The sequence below is a fragment of the Chlamydomonas reinhardtii genome, chromosome 3 (assembly GCF_000002595.2).
Source record: "Chlamydomonas reinhardtii strain CC-503 cw92 mt+ chromosome 3, whole genome shotgun sequence".
Lineage (NCBI taxonomy): Eukaryota > Viridiplantae > Chlorophyta > Chlorophyceae > Chlamydomonadales > Chlamydomonadaceae > Chlamydomonas > Chlamydomonas reinhardtii.
In genome coordinates this window covers 3,720,145-3,737,472 of record NC_057006.1, presented here as the reverse complement: position 1 = coordinate 3,737,472, position 17,328 = coordinate 3,720,145, and the positions used below count along the sequence as shown (strand labels likewise).

Below are 17,328 nucleotides of genomic sequence, written 5' to 3'. Positions count from 1 at the left end.
CCTCCCCAGTGCTAGTTAATATAGCAACGCAATATTAAGTACACATCCATAGGAGTAGCCGCCTGCCAAGTTACCATACCCACAAGCTTTCCTTGCAGCCCAGAATCGTGGCCGTTCGGGTTCCAGAATTCAGCGCGAGTTGTCCTGAAGAAAGATGCAAGAGGTGCTGCCCAGAAGTCGGACGGCAGCGCCGCGGCGCTTGTGCTGTCGCTCTGCTAGCAGGCGACTGGCGCCCGTGCTTCGGGCGTCACGGCACACTTCGCTTGAGCCCGTTTCGACCAGGTATCCGGGGCGCGGGGGGGTTTCTCATTAGGTTGCAGGCACCTAACCACCTGGTGTAAGGGTGATAGTGGGGCTGGTGGGGCTGGTGGGGAATGCGTGCCACGCACGGGTGGGCGTTGCCTTTCTCGGGTGTGGGTCGGCTGCTGAACAAGCCCTACTTCTCTGCGCCGCAAATCTTTCTCAATCAGGGATGTGGGATTCCCCTACTCAAATGACTTCATCGTGGATGGCAAGGTGGTCGACGCCGCGACGGTGTGCAGGTATATGGGCGGTGGGGCGCTGGGCTGAGACGCTCGGCGCAGCGTTGGCTGTGTTGTAGGGCCAGATGCTTGAGCGAGCCATATACTCACTGTGCGCGGAGTCACACGGACTTTGCCCGCGGGAGGGTTTGCAGCAAAGTCGGGGTTGGTGGAGTCATGTTGGGCCCTGATAGCATGTGATGGCTCGGCGTCTTCGGGTGCTGGGACTGTCCCCTCTGTAACATCCGCATTCATATACAGACCTGTGTGTGACGGTAACCACCTAAACATGCCGGTGCAATGGTTACAGGCTGTTGGAGCCCTTCGCACTGGAGGAGCGAGTGAAACGGATAGAGGAGGTGGTTGCCAAGCGGACCTTCACAGTGCTGCCAATCGTGGAAGGTGAGTGCGTGTTTGAGCGGACGGCCCTCTGCCTCTGTGACGACGGCCGGTCGGCGGCCGCGCATCTGTATAGCAGCTCAAGAGCAAGCTGGGTTCCGACGACTTTGCATTCATGCTTTCTCAACGGCGCAGGCTTGTACGATATGGGCAATCTTGCGGCCGTCTGCCGGACCGCTGACGGTAAGCAGGGGCGACGGAGTGGCCCGTGGCGCCATCGCCTTGTACCCAGCTTCCCCGCATGGGCGCTCGCCCACCGCATGTCACTCACTCTGGCTTGCTTCATCTGTATTTGCGGCTACCTTTGGTCATGTCCGCACCCCGCAGCGCTGGGCTACGGTGCCGTGCATGCGGTGAACAAGGCGGACGGGAAGTTCAAGATGTCGCAGCGCACCGCCGCCGGCGCCGACAAATGGCTGGTGAGCGGGTTTGGTGGTCTGTCGTGTTGTATTAGGGTCAGTCCCAGGCCAGCGCCCGTGCGCCTCTGGTGTTGCCCACATGTTGTGGCGGCGGTGCCTTGGCTCAATCGCGGCGGTGCCTTGGCTCAATCGCGGCGGTGCCTTGGCTCAATCGCGGCAGTGCCTTGTCTCAATCGCGACCTCAGCCTCCTGGCGTGGCTGCCATCCCGCAGCCCCGCATGCCCTCACTGCGATCATGTACCCTGCGTTACCCTGCCCCGCCCGCCTTGCCACCGTGTCCGTCTCCCAGGACGTCAAGGCGTGGGACAGCACTGGCGAGTGCCTGGCGGCCATGAAGGCGGCGGGCTACCAGATCGTCACCACGCACCTCACCCAGAGCTCCATCACCATCCAGGAGGTGGACTGGACGCGGCCCACGGCGGTGGTGCTGGGCAACGAGAAGTTCGGCGTCAGCGCGGAGGCGGTGGCTGCGGCGGACGCCTGCGCTATCATCCCGATGACGGGTGCGAGGCAGCGAGCGCTGGCGCTTTGGCAAGGGCAGGATGGGCAGCGCTGATGGGCAGGATGCGGGCTAGCGGGTGACATGGAGGCCAGGGGGTGGTGCCCAGGCGCAAGCAGCCTTCCGCGTGGTCCAAGGCAGTAAGGCCGCGTCGTGCGCGTGTCTCACACCCCTTTGTGCGGCATACCTGCCGTACGGTACGCGACTGTGCAGGCATGGTGGAGTCGTTTAACATCTCTGTGGCCAACGCGCTCATCCTGTACGAGGCGCAGCAGCAGCGGATACGGCGCCTGGGCAGCCACGCGGACCTGAGTCCTGACCAGCAGATGGCGCTCAAGGCCGTCATGCTCACAAAGACAGTGGTGCGTCGGGGGCGGCGCACAGTGGGGATCCGGGATATGGCGTTATGCTGGCAGGCCTGGGGCCTGGAGCGTCGAGCGCCTGAGCAGGGCACGAGCCCCATACGGCCTAGGCGTGCGCCATTTTGCTGCCCCTCCTGGCGCCTGGTGCCACTTACCCGCCTCACCTTGCCTCGCGGCCGCGCTCCATGTGACCATGTCCCACCCCGCCCCGCCCCGCCCTGCAGAAGGAAAGCCAGTCCGTGCTGTCGGAGCTGCTCAGCCGGCCGGTGCCCACGTGGCAGTCGCACGTGTTCCGGAAACTGGCCAAGGAGGCCGCCTCCTACGAGGCAGCGCTGGCATCCAAGGGGTTGGAGCAGGGCGCCGGCGCAGGGTCGCCGTGAGCGGGGCCGGCAGTGCGGACATTCGTGTGGAGTGAAGGGGCAGGTTTGCGGGCAAGCGACTGAATGAGGCTTTGAGGCTTTGAGGGCATGAGCCATTGGCTAGGGAAGCCAGTCCCAGACGCGTGCCGCGAGATCACATGGCAGGACTTGCGACACTAGTGCAAGGGCACGGGCGTACGCGACACATTGCTGTATTACGCTGTATGTTAGGCACACACCACCATTTCACAGTCAGCCAACATTTCACCACTGGCCCTTGATCTTATTACCATAATGCACAGTCTTCCCAGTCCAGAGACCTGTTACTGTCAGACGTGCACAAGACATCGCGCGGCTGAAGCTGCCCTGACCTGCGGTTGGCATAGCAGCTGGCAGTCATCAGCGGCACCTCGACGGCTGCATTCCGGATCCGGACACACGCGAGCACGGGACGCCGTGACGGAGGCATGTGCACAGTCAGGGTTCAGTTTCACAACCGCTACAAATATAAGTGGTTCATGCACGGAACGTGAATCCTCCTCTACTGGTGTGCTCCGCGCCACCCGGCCGCACACACTTGCTTGCTCGCCGGCAGACAGTTGGGGGTGTGACTGTCTCCCGGCGGCACCAGTGCATGCCCAGCCGCAGCACGCAGGCGCTACTACTTCTTCATCGCTAACTCGTTTCGTCAATACGTCCATCCCTAGGGACACGCAACACGCACACAGCCCAAACGCAGCAGCCCACATCTCCCATAAGCAGCACCAGAGCCTGGCAAGTAAAAACGCGCAATCCACAGCACACATACCGCGACACCCACGCGGAAACCCACTTTCCTGGTGGTCGGCGGACATTTATCCCTCTATATCCTGCGCAGCCGTGGACAAAGCTGCGTCTTCCTCAGCACCGCCGCCTGAAACAAAGCGGCAGCGCCTCCTTGACTCGTTGTGCACGTCATTGACGCCGATCACCGCGCTAACGGGAGGCCTCAGCTACTGCACATACGGCTCTCCACCTGACACCACCTTCTCGCTGTGTGCTTGCGACCCGCGGCCTAGGCCGTGGCCTGCAACCGCTGCTGCTATGGTTTTCGGGGCGTGGAACTCCTGCGTGACAGCCCTCAATAGGTGCCCTCTCACACTCCGTAAGCACTCTCGTACTCATGCAATCCCAAGAACTGGGTTGCGACACTTGTGTGCGTCATTTCTTTTGAAGCCCCTCTGACGCATAATCTGAGCTGACCTCATACCCCCGCACAGTCGCTAGAGCGCCGAATTTGAGCCAAACCAAGCAGCGGCCCACCAAACCGCACGCTTCAGGTTTCAGGTGTCACCCAGCTTCGCTCTACACACTACGTAAAACCAAACACGTAAAACAGTTTACACTGGCCATGCCGTATGGGGGCCATGTCGCTATGAGACCGCTGTTCCACCTCCCACCAGTCAAAGGCCCGTCAGCGCATGCTAGACCTACACACACGCGCCCACATACACTTACACACAAACGCACACCAATGCGAACACGCGCTACGATGTAAACACTGCCACTGCGAATGGCTCTCGCGATCATTGCTGCGAGTGGCGCCTCGCCGGCCAGCTGCCCCACGCCTCGCCGGCGCCGCCCCCACAGGCCTCTGCAAGGCCCGGCGGACGTTGTCATCATCATGTCATCAGCATCAGCATCGTCATCATGTCCTGGTCAGTTATTTGCCATTGATGAGGCCCATGATGGACGCCAGGTCGCCCTCGCCCCCTATGTCGCCGTGCTGCACCGCCTCCGCCTCCGCTGCGCCGCCGCCGCGCCCGCCAAACCCTGGCGGCGGCATGGGGTGCGCCGGCGTGGCCAGGCTGCTGCTCCAGCGGCTGCCGTACTCGGCCAGCGGCTCCAGGCCGCCGCCGCCGCCGCCGCCCGCCGCCATGGACGCCGTGGGCTTGCTCATGGCCGACACGAAGCTGAAGTGGCCGGTGCCGCTGGGCTGGCCGCCGTGGCCCAGGCCCATGCTGTGGTGGTAGCCGTTGCTGCTCAGCCAGGAGCCCAGCGAGGGCGTCTCGCTGGTGGCGGCCTTGCCGGAGGCCGCCAGGCCGCGCGCCATGTCGCTGTGCGAGGCGAAGGGCGACTCCAGCACCGGGTCCGTGGGCGACAACAGCCCGTTGCGCAGGCGGCTGCTGGAGGGGCCCGCAGCGGCGGCCTCCTCGTCCTGGCCCGCGCCGTGGCCCGACTCGTCGCGCAGCCAGCGGGATAGCCGGCTGCCGGCGACGGCACCGTTGCCGGCGGCCGAGGCGGTCGCGCCGGCGCCGGGGGACGCGGTGCTGCCGTAGCCATTGGCCCAGCCTGACGCCCCCAGCACCACGCTGCCCCGCAGCAGCCCCGACGCATAGTCGCCGTATCCGCCCAGCCCGCCGCCAGCAGTGGCACCAGCGCCGCCGTCGCCCTCGACGGGGTCGTCCTGCAGCCGCACGCCGAAGTGCGAGCGCGGCTTGGCAGACGCTGCAGCGGCCGACGCCGCCGCCTCCGCCGCGCTGCCGTCCAGCGAGCTGACCGAATAGAAGGACGCCGAGGGCTGCAGCTGCATCGCGCCACTGCCGCTGCCGCGCACCGCCGGCGAGCCGCTGCGGCTGTTGCCGGCGGCGCCGCGCAGCGAGGCTGCGGAGCCGGACGGCGCCGCCAGCAGGCGCTCCAGCGCGACGTTGGCGGCGGCCTGCACATCGCCATTGCAGTCCACCATGCACTGCTGCAGCAGCTCCGTAGGCACGCCCATGGCAGCCTGGAGTGGAGGGGTCAGCCGGTGGACGTGAGCACTACGGCGCGCGAAGCAGGTGCATGTGGTGCATGCACAGCGAGCGCCCCCCGCCCCCCCGCGCGCCAGGACGATGGCATGCCAGACGCACCACATGCGGCGCGGTGACAAGCGGCCACCTGAGTCTGCACCCGTGGCCGGCGCCACGGAGCCCCCGGCTCGCAGTGTCATCAGTTTGTCCATACACGCCAGACCTAGCCGACCCAATGTGTCCATTAATACGCCCCGACAGTTTCGCCAGGCCTGCCCTTTCTCCTGGCCCATCCTCCGCCCCCATAGCCATGTCACCTGCACCGCTACCCCTGCCTGGCCCTCGCAGCCTCCTCTACCCCCGGGCAAGAGGCCTGCGTCCCGGTCGACTTGGCGTGGCAAACCACTTCCCCACCCTCCTTCCCGCGCCCCACGCTCGTGTCTCCGCACCTGCAGGTCGCTGAGCTGCTGCAGCTCCTCGGAGATGTCCACCTCAGAGGCCGCCGCGCTGGGGCTCTCCGCCGCAGCCGCCAGCACCACCTCTGGCGAGCTGGCTGCCGCATCTGCGCCCGCCACCAGCAGCCACTCCAGCGCCGACATGACGTTGCTGCCGTACCGCTGCACCGCCGCGGCCGCCACAAACTCCGGCGCGCCCAGCCGCTGCAGCTGCGTTATGAGCGCCAGCACCTTGCGCGCCACGATGCTGTTGATGCACAGCTCCTCCATCACAGCCGCTGCCTCGGCGTCGGCGGCCTGGTCGGGGTCATCAGAGCCGCGCGACGCCACGCGCTGGTGCGAGGCAGAGGCGGAGCCGGAGGCCGCACCGCCGCCGCTACGCCTGGTGGCAGCAGCAGCCGCGGAGGTGCTGGTGACAGCTTGCCGCGGATCTGAGCCGCTCCCGGCGGCAGTGGCAGCCGCAGCCGCACCCTCGCCCTCGCCGGCTGCGCCCTCTTCGCCCTCGGGACCGCTCTCCAGCTTCTTCTTTTCTGAGCGTTTGAGGTTCTTCTTCTGCGCTTTCGTAAGCTTCGTCTCCTTTACCTCCTCGTCCGCGTACTCCGCTCCCACCAGCGCTTGCCCCCGCTGCAGTGCCGCCGCCGCCGCTGCCGCCGGGGTCGTGGTCGCCACCGTACTGGTGCTGGCCTGATCTGACGATGCCAGCGAGCGGCCGCTGGTTGACGTTTGCAGGCCCGACCCCGCCACACCAGCTGCTAGCCCCGCTTGCGTCGTCGTCGCCGCTGAGCTGGCTGTCGTAGCCGTTGCTGCTGGCTGCGCTGCGGGCGCTGGTGCGGGCGTAGGCGTGGTGGTGCCGGACCGAGCTGACCCCGCCGGCGGCATTGGTAGCGATGGGGAGTTGCTGGCTGACGTGACTTGCGCCGGAGCTGGCGTTGCAGCCGCTGCAGCTGCAACTGGCGTGGCTGGCACCGGCGCCGCGGCTTGCCCCCAAGCCGACGGAGGCGATGCGGGTCGTGCCGAGCCCTCCCGCGGCGTCTGTTGTGTGGATAGCGATGCCGAAGACAGCAGCGCCGCTGCAGATGTTTGTACAGCGCCCAGCGCAGGCCACACGGGCGTGGGCGGGTTCAGCACTGGTTGTGGCACAGCCGGCGCCGGCTTGGCGGCCGTCGGCGCTGGTGCCGGCGCCGCTGCTGGTGCCGCCGTTTTCGCTGCTGCCGCGGTCTTCTTGTTGACCGCCTGCTGCAAGAGCTGGTGGAACTGCGGCAGCTGTGCTAGCGTGGTGGGCTGCAGGCTGACCGGCTCCGGCGGCGGCGCCGTGGGCTTGCCCCACGCCGACGCGGCGGAGGTGCTGGCGGCAGCAGATGCTTTTGTTGCCCCTGCCCCCACCATACCCTGCAGGTCTCCCTTTGACCCGGTGCTGGGCATGGCGGAACCCCCCAGGCCAAGCTCACGCCGCGCCAGCGCCACCTGCTCCGCCAGCTTCTGCTTCGCCACCACCTCTGGCCGCGGCGGCAGCACCGCGGGCTCCTTCTTGACCACGAGGGTCTTCGCCGCTGGCGCTGCAGCCGCGGCCGCCGGAGCCGCTTTCGTTGCCGCGGGCGCAGCCCTGCAAGCCGCGAGCCAGGGCAGCGAGGACTGGTCGTTTCACCCTCGCAAGCCCGAGCTGCGGTTGCGCAAACCCGCCCCCACCACCCACCCAGATGCATATTCCATGCATAAATCGCATAACAGCCCGCACTCACTTGGCGGCAGCGCCTTTGGCGTCCTTGCCCGCATCCGCTTTCGCCTCTTCTTTCCCCTTGCCCGGCTTGCCGTTGGCTGCTGCAGGTGCCGCAGCCTTTCCTGGCCGTTGAGGCTCCACGACAACAGCCTGCGCGTGACAGCGAGAATGAAGGCCGGCAGCGCCCGAAATCCCTGCATTCGCCGCACAAGCTTCTATTCGCTTACCGCTAGCTTTGTCTTCTTTTTGTCCTCGTTGCGTGGGTGTATTGGATGTGATTTGTCGATCTGCAAACGCAGAAACACAGCGGATAGCGTTGAGGAAGCGACGACGATCGCTAGACTGCTTCGGCTCGAGCGAACAAACGGGAGGCGCAGCGCACGTAGCCCAAACCTGGTCTCAATGCACGATTTTGAGCACCCATCGGCTAGCGACGCGCGGCCACTTACCCGCCCCGGGCACGGCTCCGGCCACTTCGTGCCTTTCCCGCATCCTCGCGGGCACTTGAAACCCGTTTTGCGGTTCCTGCAAGACAAGTCAACAGCACATGTCAGCTCCCTGCTCCCGCCGCGGCAAACAAAACTGTGCTGTCTGCGCCTCGGCCCTACTTTTCGAGCTTGTTGGCCTTGAGGTACTTTTCCAAGCACTCTTGATGGTACAGGCCGCCCTCGCAGTGCTGGAACGTGCACGCTGCGGGCAAGCATCGTCGCGTGTAAATTTCCAGCCAGCGTTCCTTTCCGCCGCTTTCCTCCACCCACCAAGGATATTGCATTCTTGAACCGTGGCGTCGCTTATAGCGCCGCAGAGGTCACAAGTTCCTGTGCTAACTTCTAAAGCCATTGAAAAGGAAGGCGTCGAACATGTGAACCAGGCTGCGTGCAGATGTAAATTACAAGCTACAGGCACACGCAAGCGAAGCGTCAGGGGACAAGGCAGGCGACCAATCGGGGTGCCCATGTCCCCATCTTGGCACCCACGGCCGGCACCCACGGCCGGCACCCAAGGAAGCCCCAGTCCCGACAACCCTCACGTTTCCAGACGCGAGTGTGCTACGCAACTAGACTTCCCGCCTCCGCATTCCTCGCCACTTCATGTGAGCAGGTTACGAGCCGTCAAGCCCCAACGCGAGCCCACCGCTCGTCGCCCCCTCAGCCACCACAGCCTCACGCCGTCCTGGCAGTCCACAGTGTGCTGCCCAGCGCACTCCCCGCCCAAAGCCGGCTATGGTGTACCCGTCCTGCTGGGGACTCCAACCCCAAAGCCGTATTCCTTGCGCAGGTATCCCTTGCGCAGGCAGGCAGGTGTGCGATGGGACAGTGGTAAGGCAGGTTGGTAAAGGCCCGTAGGGTGCAGCTGATTCCCAGAACCCAACAGATGGCACACAATTGGCAACGGCAGGGCAGGAGTGCGCGGCTGGTCGAACGCCGGAGTTACTGTGCGCGCAGGCGGGCAGGTGTTCGAGCACCGGAGTTGCTATGCCTGGATAGGCTCGTAATCCGGTGAAATCGGTAGCCTCGTGCTGTTGCCACGGGAGACGCAGCGCAAGGAGCTGGAGGGGGCGGGGGACTGGGTGTGGCTGCGGCTTACCAAGCAGCTGAACCGCTGCAAGCCCTCGTCACTTCTTGCCGTATCTTGCCCATGGTCATGTTCGCTTGTGCGTGTTGCGTTTTTTAGCACGTTTAGCACGTTTAGCACGTTTAGCACGTTTTTTAGCACGTCGTAAATGTGCTACAAAGACACAGCAGACGGCGAGCCGTCATAAAGAGCCTGTCACCGTTGTCCATTTCTGTAGCGGCTCGCTCTCACGCCTCTTTCTTCCTGGTCCGAGCGCAACCCCCAGTGGACGCGTCCGGACCAGCCATGGCACCGAAGCGGCGCCGAGACGAAGCTGAGAAGGCGGAGGATGAGAAAGGTGGGGGAGCGATGACCCGCCAGCGCCCGTCCGCTCATCACAGCCCCTCCGCAGCCGCTCGCAATCTGCATGCTGCCAAGCTGTCGCAAGACTGGTAGAGGGGCGCACAACGATGAATACAAGACCTCCAAGGTGGGTGGGTTGAGTGGGATTGCAATTGCTGGTGGGTGGGTGGGCCGCTGGGTTTATGCCTGGCTTTAGCGGAAGCCCTTGTGTGGCCCCCCTCCCTCCCACCCTCCCGACCATGCAGACCTGCTACAACTGCGGGTGTCAGGAGATGGCCATCAAGCGGCTTGGGGGGCTGAAGGAGGGGCAGCGGCCCTGGTCGGTCAAAGTCTGCAACGACTGCTTGACGACCTGGGTGAGGACCGTGCATGTGCGGGGACGGCTGGGCACTGGGGACGGATTGATTGACAGGTTGACGGCTGAGACAGCTCATGTGCGCTCTCTTCTTCCTCCCCGTTCCCCATCCCCAGAACCGCGACGTCTCCGCCGCCAACGTGATCCGTGTGCTCCTCCTGCTGAAGCTGATGGGCTTCGAGCGGCCGACCAAGCTGCAGCGGCCGCCATGGCCGCCGGCGGCGGCGGGGCCGGGCTGAGAGCCTGAACGGCGCTAGCAGGGCGTGGGGCTGAGGGTGCACGTGTTGATTGGCGGCGAGTGACGTGACTAGTTTGTTAGCTGCGGGTTAGCACGGACTGTGCACCCCACCCAACCGGCCACGTCCGGATTTGCGGGGATGCCAAAGGCCCCCAACATAGAGGCGTGTGCTTAGTAGGCGCCCGCGTCAAGGTGGCTGGGTTGATAATGACCCGGGATCAGCCCTTTTCCTGCCATAAGGCAGCCACCTTCTTGTTTAGCACGTCGATAACATGGCCGGCCTCAGACATCAAGCCGTGAGCGGTGTCAGCACAGCGTGACAGATGTCGTACACTTATGAGGCGGCAGAGGCGTTTCCCTCCGCTTCCCTCCGTGTTGTCGCATTCCTCGGCCCCCGACGACAGCAGAGCGGTGCGTGTCAAAACGTCAAATGCGCTTTGGGAACTCCCGACGCCCCCTCTTACACGTGACGAGGCTAAAACGCGCCTGCTGCATGTTAGCCCTTATGTTGAAAATGAGAAAGAGAAGAACAAATAAAGAAACAGCGGCGCGCCACAAAGGTGACGCGGGGTGACGAAGCGCCACCGGCTGTGCTGCGTGGGTGTTTTGGTCCCTCAACCCGAGCGCACCCGCCCTGGCTCGGGCTGCGGCATCGCATGCCAAGTCTTATTTACATTTGATATGCTCAAAATGTTTTTGGAGATACAGTTGCAGGTTTGTAAGGATAGCGTAAACGCTTAAGGCAGCGGAATGGATTGTCGGTGTTGCGGAACACGCAGTTTCCTTTTGGCAAACCTTGGTGACTGTCATTCAGCAACTCACCGCTACCTCTATATTTCGCTTTCTGGTGACCCGCGTGCTGGTACCGGCGCTGTACCGACCTGTTACGTTATGGCGACAGACGGGTAACGCGCCACGCATTTGTGGGGCGACCGTTGTCGCCCGCCATGCCCGGTGTATAAGAAGCAAGACACGTACCGCGACACGATGTTTTCGTGCTTTATAATAGCGTCGAGTCGAAACTTCCATTGCGCTGCTCCTGCTGTCGTTGCTCGCTAGCTGTTGTCCCGCCGCATCGACACGATGACATCACTCCCAGCTTTGGTCCCTTTCGCTGCACTCCCAGCTTTGGTCCCTTTCGCGGCACTCGCGAGTACAGGACGGCTGCTGGGCAGCATGTCAGGGCTTGTGTGCGGGGCTCAGCGTCGCCTGCCCGCTCACACAGCCTTCGCGCGCAGCCATGGCACGGTAAGCGGAGGGCTCCGCCACCCCAACCCCTGCCTCACCCCGGTTTACGATGTGTAAGGCAAGTCCTGAACTTGTTGACGGTCGCGCCATTTCACCTGCAGGCAACAGGTCATGCCGGAATTGTCGGTGGTGCGGGCCTGAGTCATGTCAAGGATGCCGCCCAGGCCTTCGGCGCCAACCAGTCGTCATCAAGCCCCTCCTTCGCCACCTCGGGCGTGGCCCCGCACCCAGGCATGAAGGCCCCCAGCCCACCCACCGATGACGAAGTCGAGGTAGGCGCACGAATCATCAAGCTTGGGAGCCGCCAGTGCCACCTCGCATGCATACAGCAGGAAGAGCTGGCAGAGCCTTATTGCTGCGTGCCCACCGCTTTTGCTTGTCCCTGCTGGCAAGCAGCAGGGACAAGCCCGTTAGCCTCATCCATAGCCTCCCCCCCCCTGCGGCCCTGCCCCAGGCCTGCTGGCGTCCGGTGTACGACACTGCGTATCTGGAGAAAGTCAAGCCCTTCCACATCACCCCCGAGCGGGTAAGTCACGCGTGTCACATGCGCATTGCCCGGTCGCCTGACCTCCCAGCAATCACCCTGCTGCATCTATCCACCCTTCGCCCTCGCTCGTGGCACGGCCACCGCGCCCTTGTAACGCACGCTGTGCACTGCGCATGTCCGTTGGCCTGTACTTTCATGGTGTCCTGCCTCGCGAATCTCTGTTTTGTTGCTGCAGCTGTACCAGCGCATTGGCTTCCGAGCCATCATGGCCGCCCGGTGGACCTTCGACAAGCTGACAGGTGAGCTGCTATAGCCGCAGAGAACTGGCGGGTGAGTTTGCTCTGAGCCCGCAGACATCCGGCATTGGAAGACTTGCACATCCAGGCACATCTGCGCTCCATTTGTCACACCTGGCGGTCTGCGCAATTGATGCAGGTCTTGCCCCGGCTCCGGTACACGCACGACTGCCCCTTTCGCTGCTGGCGTTGGCCCGCCCCTTCGCCCTTGTCTAACACGACTAACCCCCTAACCTGCGCCGCTGCGCCCTGCTGCTGCCCCAAGGCTACGGCCCCAACATGACCGAGGCTAAATGGCTGCAGCGCATGATCTTCCTGGAGACCAGTGAGTACCGTAAACAGCTTTGAGCGCTTCAACGGAAAGGAGCAGCAGTTGCTACAGCGTGTGAGGGTTGCGCGCGGGTTACATGATGGCGTGTAAGCACGGATCTGCTAGCTGCGGCACCCATAGGCAACGGCACGAAGCCAAGTGCCGTTAACGGCTGGCTGGAATTGACGACTGACAGCGGCGCAACTTGTGTGGGGTTCATTGCCATGCGCAGTTGCTGGCGTGCCGGGCATGGTGGCCGGAGTCCTGCGTCACCTTAAGTCCCTGCGCTCGATGAAGCGCGACCACGGTATGTGCTGCGGCCTGCGGGACGTGTGAGGACTTGCTCCCAAACCCCAATGCCGCCGGGCGCATAGGGATAGGACTCTACGTTCTACCTCGCTTCCCTAGCCATTCCACCGCCGACACAGTCGCATTCCGTTCCGTTTTACGCATGCGCTCACGCACGCGCACTACTCGCACATCACCTTCTTCTCTTTACCCTCCTCACTGCCACGCTCCCGCCCCTCTCTGCAGGCTGGATCCACACCCTACTGCAAGAGGCTGAGAACGAGCGCATGCACCTGTGAGTGAGCCGTCCTCCGGCCAGCCACCTAGCCAGCGTACCGTGTGCAAAACTCGATCCTCGAATGCCGGCATCCACGCACCTTTATTTCCACGAAGCTATCCCATTTCCACGGAGCTATCCCGATGCTGGCCTCACGTCTACGCCCCCAAGCAGTTGCCGTGCCTGCGGCCCGACCGCAGCTGCCGCTCATCATCACCCACTCAATCAGGGGATCCCCTGCGCTCAAACACTACCTCTCGCGCCCGCTGACCAGCTGCTCCTCCCCCCATCGCCGGTACAGGCTGACGTTCTTCGAGCTGCGCAAGCCCGGTCCCCTGTTCCGCGCATCCATCATTGTTGCGCAGGGCGTGTTCTGGAACCTCTACTTCATCGGGTAAGCCGCGACGGCGTGGATGGCCAGCACACCAACCCGCTGCAACGCCCTGCCGCAGCCTGGAGCACCCGACGGCGTCTTGCATTTGCATTCACACTAGCTAACATTTCTCGCCATCGTACTCACGCACACCCGTGTCCCTTGCAGCTACCTGGTATCGCCGCGCACCTGCCACGCCGCGGTGGGCTTCTTGGAGGAGGAGGCTGTCAAGACCTACACACACGCGCTGCAGGTAGGTAGGCTGTGCGCGTATATAGAGGACGCACAATGCTGCCATTGTGGCCGCGCTTGGATCGCTTGTCAGATTCACAGCATCACAACCTGCAACAAAGCAAATGGTGTGTACAAATAACACTGCAGGAGATTGACGCCGGGCGGCTTTGGAAGGGCAAGGTGGCGCCGCCCATCGCGTGCGAGTACTGGGGCCTCAAGCCCGGCGCGTCCATGCGCGGTGAGCTCACGCTCACCACGACTGGCTTGTGCGTGGGACTGGCTGGTCACGCTGGCTGGGTTAGGGAGTGGTGCATGTTGGCATCTATTAGCGCATCTACAGTTTGGCAGCGCCTGCGAGGGCGCGTGCTCACTCACACACGCACAAGCCGCCGCTGCGTACCACATACACGAGTTAATTATTACTCAAACCTGACATGTCTGCCCCCCCTCCTACTTTACGTGGTTGCTCACCCCCTGCCCCCAGACCTCATCCTGGCCGTCCGCGCCGATGAGGCTTGCCACGTGAGTCTATTGACACATGACGGTTTAGGAATATGCCTTGCGTGCCGGGCGCACATGTGCGTCAGGTTGCCGGGTGACTAGCGTACCAAGGCGTGCGCGCCGGGCGGGAAATTCGTCACTACGGAGACTCCGTAGTCTCCTGCTAGTCATCAAGCCCTCCTACCAACCTAAACCCTGTCCCATCGCGCGCCCTCCTACCAGCCTGTACCAGCGTTCTCTGCGACGCATCCCACAGATGTCCGCTACCGCGATGCCAGCAGCCTAACACGTTCTCCCAGCTTGCGCCCGTCCTAACATGCTGTCCCCTGCTCCCCGTTCGTGTCGCGTCCCCGCAGGCGCACGTGAACCACACGCTGTCCGGCCTGCCCGCCACCGCCCCCAACCCCTTCGCGTACGGCGCCAGCCAGCTGCCGTAGCGAAGGAGCCAGCTCAACCGCGCCTTTCTGTTGCTGTGGCAATAATGCGGCCGCTCGGCCGATGATGCACGAACAGTGCGTGCGCGCATGCGTGCTCCTGTGCCTTCTTTACTTTATCAACTGTTAGCAATGGACTGTCACAATGTTGGAGTGCAGATGATCACTTGAACTGTAGGAGCTTAGCCGCAGCATGGCGTGAAGAGGCCATAAAGTGCCAATGTGCGTGCGTGCGGGGAGGCAAGCCAAATGCATTCGTACTCTTATCGCTTAGGGTTTAGTACGAGGCATACTGAGTTTCAGGACCCGGATGGCAGTACCAGATGTGGACGCGTTAGCTTGGACCAGGGGAGGGGCAGATAGAGAGGTAGCGTGAGGCAGATCCGGCGCTCTTGCAACATGCATGGCGTACGATGTACCTGGGGTTGCGGTTTATTTCCTGGTATGTTGTCTGTGTGTGCACGCAAATACTTGCTGTTGTGTGTGCACTCATCCTTGTCAAAGGTCTCCGAACCACAGTAGGGGGGCTGTTGATGAGGACATGGGGCAAAGTAGGGCCAAGTCAGAGCCCACAGGCGGGCGTAGCAACCCGTAGAACAGAAGAAGAGATAGGCAGCAGCAGACAAAGGAAACCGACAGGGCATGCAGGGTGTGTGATGGGACAGGGTTCAGGCAGGTTGGCGAGGTCCCATAGGGTGCAGCTGACGCCCTAGGGCATGCAGGGTATCAAAGGAAACGGAGCACGGAGCACGGTGGCATGCTGGCAAAGGCATGGGATGATGGGTACCACTGTGGCGCACAAGAAGGGAGTGTCAGCCACGCATGGACCTGCATGGACAGGGATGTTCCTGGGGGGCTTTGCCCCCCCCTCTCGGGGGCTCAGCCCCAAAAGCAGAGGCGCAGACGCTCACGCACCCACTGGTAGCAAGCCAGGTCTCTCGTTCCACGCGCCAGGGCAACGCACAAACGCTCATCAGCCTCCACAGCAAGCGGCTCATAAGCAACAAACCCGGCATCGCGAGCCAGCGGGTATCTCACTTAGTATACACAGGCTCACCGCCTCCGCGGCTGCGTCGCTGGACTCCCGGGGCACCAGGGCTGCCAGCTGGCACTGATCACCCTCCCGGGCGCGAATCCGGCCACGCATCGTCCTCAGAACCTGAGTGCGCCCAGTGCCTCGACCGCACACCGCTGATGGTGGCGGCAACAGCGTAGGCGGTGGCGCATGTGGGGATGATGGCGGAAGCAATGTGAAGGCAGTACCATTGGCGGCGGCGCACGAAAGGGTGCGGCTTGTGTGGCGATGTCAAGAGAGGGCAGCAGAGCCTCCGCCGTCAGTGGTGTTTGCGGCATCACCGGACGCTGGATGGCCCTGACCAACCTTGTCAGGGTGCTTGTGCGGCGTGGTAGTGGTAGGGCGTGGAGACTGGCAGCGGGCTGTGGCGGCTGCGGCAGCTGTGGTGCAGACGGCGGTGGCGCCCCGAGCTGCTGGCCTGCAGCTCGCCAGCAGCCATTGCGAGCCCGCGAGATGTGCCTTGCTGAGGCAACGCACCGGCTCCACCAAGGAACTCACAAGTGGTGCGGGGGGCCCTACCTGGTAGGTGTGCCCCAGGTGACAGGTACGCAATCGGGGTTGAGAGCGTGTCACCAGGGGGGGGGTACGAACTATACCTCCAGACCCCATGTCCCAAAACCTCCCGACCCCCCCTCCGGACCGACCGACCGACCCCCACCACCGTGCAGCCCCTCAAAACCCCCTCAAAACCCTTTGGTTTTTAGCCAGGTCGGTGTCAATCGACTGCTCTCGGCGAGCTCTACAATTGTATACCTCCGGTTCAGCTGGAGGCACAACTTGACTGGCAGCCATGCCACACATGTCCAGGTGTCCATGGCCGACCACCGACCCTTCTGTCTGAATACCGGGGCGTGCGCTTAAGCTTACAATTGCGCTGTACATATGATGTTTGGGATTGTGTGCCGGAAGAGATTGGTTGACTTTCTCCCGGGATCATGTGAAGAATCCCGGGATTCGTGTCACGCTCGATGGCCGGCGGCAGCCTTGTCGCCATGACCCACACGAAGCCTTGGCCGTTACACGTTAGCATCAGATCGCATAGTCTCCATGACACCAGTGAGAGACGCTCGAGTGGGGCTCTACGCTACTACAATGCCGATGTGGACGGACATGCGTGTGTGTGTGGTTACAAGGTGGTGAGCACGACGTGCATTCCTGTCCTTGTAGAAACCTAGGCCCGGGCCGGGGGGCCCTTATAACGCCTGCAACACTTATATATGCAGCTAGTTTGGTCCCCGAATGGGGGTGCTTATGCTCCTGTGCTCCCAAATGGAATCTAGTAACGCGGCTAACCTGGCTGGGTCCGCATTCTGCATGACGGCCTGCATTCCGCCTGTAAAATCGATCTCGCTACCCAAACGCAACTGGTCGTAGGCCGTACACCGCATGAGCACATGATTCTCATCTTCGACTTCATTTGTAACACATAGCGGGCAAATCCTCTCCTCCCTAGGTCGTCCATAGGCGCGGTTGGCAGTAAGCGGCCAGCAGCATAGGCGGAACCTCATCAAGGCCTTGTGGTGCGCAACTGGTATAAATGCTCTACTGTGCCCTTGCATGGTCAGTGGTGCCGCTCCTTCCGCACACAGCCCCATCCAATGCTTGTACTTGCTCATCTGCACGCCTGGTTGCTTGTTGTCTGATGGGAAAGTGCTTGGCTCAGACTGCAGCCGCTCGTGCTTCCACGCCTTCATTAGACTCTCTCGAAAGGCGGATACTATTTGCCCTTCAGGCAGCGGGCTACCTGCTCGGCTCTCCTCCCTTTCCGGCCTGATCATGTGCATACGGCCTTGCCA

At 62.9% G+C, this 17,328-nt stretch overlaps 4 protein-coding genes across 4 annotated transcripts; 3 read left to right on the top strand and 1 right to left on the bottom strand.

The window, feature by feature from the left end:
* Positions 1-46: 46 nt before the first annotated feature.
* On the top strand, positions 47-2,832 carry CHLRE_03g169700v5 (uncharacterized protein). The gene is made up of 8 exons (XM_001703275.2): positions 47-282; positions 471-542; positions 832-923; positions 1,056-1,103; positions 1,248-1,339; positions 1,629-1,842; positions 2,052-2,200; positions 2,425-2,832. The coding sequence occupies exons 1-8, from the start codon at positions 155-157 to the stop codon at positions 2,578-2,580; spliced, it is 951 nt and encodes a 316-aa protein (XP_001703327.1). The 5' UTR covers positions 47-154; the 3' UTR covers positions 2,581-2,832.
* Positions 2,833-2,834: 2 nt separating this feature from the next.
* CHLRE_03g169650v5 (uncharacterized protein) lies at positions 2,835-8,386 on the bottom strand. Its single transcript, XM_043060854.1, has 7 exons — positions 8,258-8,386; positions 8,108-8,189; positions 7,949-8,024; positions 7,727-7,786; positions 7,522-7,649; positions 5,777-7,385; positions 2,835-5,323 (listed from the first exon to the last, which is right to left on the bottom strand). The coding sequence occupies exons 1-7, from the start codon at positions 8,337-8,339 to the stop codon at positions 4,262-4,264; spliced, it is 3,099 nt and encodes a 1,032-aa protein (XP_042925983.1). The 5' UTR covers positions 8,340-8,386; the 3' UTR covers positions 2,835-4,261.
* Positions 8,387-9,006: 620 nt separating this feature from the next.
* On the top strand, positions 9,007-10,743 carry CHLRE_03g169601v5 (uncharacterized protein). Its single transcript, XM_043060853.1, has 3 exons — positions 9,007-9,543; positions 9,662-9,772; positions 9,888-10,743. The coding sequence occupies exons 2-3, from the start codon at positions 9,689-9,691 to the stop codon at positions 10,008-10,010; spliced, it is 207 nt and encodes a 68-aa protein (XP_042925982.1). The 5' UTR covers positions 9,007-9,543; positions 9,662-9,688; the 3' UTR covers positions 10,011-10,743.
* A 93-nt stretch (positions 10,744-10,836) lies between these two features.
* On the top strand, positions 10,837-15,312 carry CHLRE_03g169550v5 (uncharacterized protein). Its single transcript, XM_001703277.2, has 12 exons — positions 10,837-11,257; positions 11,359-11,529; positions 11,712-11,783; positions 11,980-12,043; positions 12,306-12,365; positions 12,583-12,657; positions 12,885-12,933; positions 13,217-13,309; positions 13,457-13,541; positions 13,670-13,760; positions 14,007-14,044; positions 14,380-15,312. Exons 1-12 carry the CDS (start codon positions 11,186-11,188, stop codon positions 14,458-14,460), a joined length of 951 nt encoding a protein of 316 aa, XP_001703329.2. The 5' UTR covers positions 10,837-11,185; the 3' UTR covers positions 14,461-15,312.
* The last annotated feature ends 2,016 nt before the right edge of the window (positions 15,313-17,328 follow it).

Bases quoted from the DNA above. Each gene is read 5' to 3' on its own strand.
- CHLRE_03g169550v5 (XM_001703277.2), top strand. From the start codon at position 11,186: ATGTCAGGGCTTGTGTGCGGGGCTCAGCGTCGCCTGCCCGCTCACACA. The intron at 11,530-11,711 runs GTAGGCGCACGA...GCCCTGCCCCAG, and splicing joins CCACCGATGACGAAGTCGAG to GCCTGCTGGCGTCCGGTGTA. The intron at 12,044-12,305 runs GTGAGCTGCTAT...TGCTGCCCCAAG, and splicing joins GACCTTCGACAAGCTGACAG to GCTACGGCCCCAACATGACC.
- CHLRE_03g169601v5 (XM_043060853.1), top strand. From the start codon at position 9,689: ATGGCCATCAAGCGGCTTGGGGGGCTGAAGGAGGGGCAGCGGCCCTGG. The intron at 9,773-9,887 runs GTGAGGACCGTG...CCCCATCCCCAG, and splicing joins ACGACTGCTTGACGACCTGG to AACCGCGACGTCTCCGCCGC.
- CHLRE_03g169650v5 (XM_043060854.1), bottom strand. From the start codon at position 8,339: ATGGCTTTAGAAGTTAGCACAGGAACTTGTGACCTCTGCGGCGCTATA. The intron at 8,190-8,257 runs GTGGGTGGAGGA...GCTTGCCCGCAG, and splicing joins TCAAGAATGCAATATCCTTG to CGTGCACGTTCCAGCACTGC. The intron at 5,324-5,776 runs GTGCGGAGACAC...CCTCCACTCCAG, and splicing joins AGCAGCTCAGCGACCTGCAG to GCTGCCATGGGCGTGCCTAC.
- CHLRE_03g169700v5 (XM_001703275.2), top strand. From the start codon at position 155: ATGCAAGAGGTGCTGCCCAGAAGTCGGACGGCAGCGCCGCGGCGCTTG. The intron at 1,104-1,247 runs GTAAGCAGGGGC...CGCACCCCGCAG, and splicing joins CGTCTGCCGGACCGCTGACG to CGCTGGGCTACGGTGCCGTG. The intron at 1,340-1,628 runs GTGAGCGGGTTT...TCCGTCTCCCAG, and splicing joins CCGGCGCCGACAAATGGCTG to GACGTCAAGGCGTGGGACAG.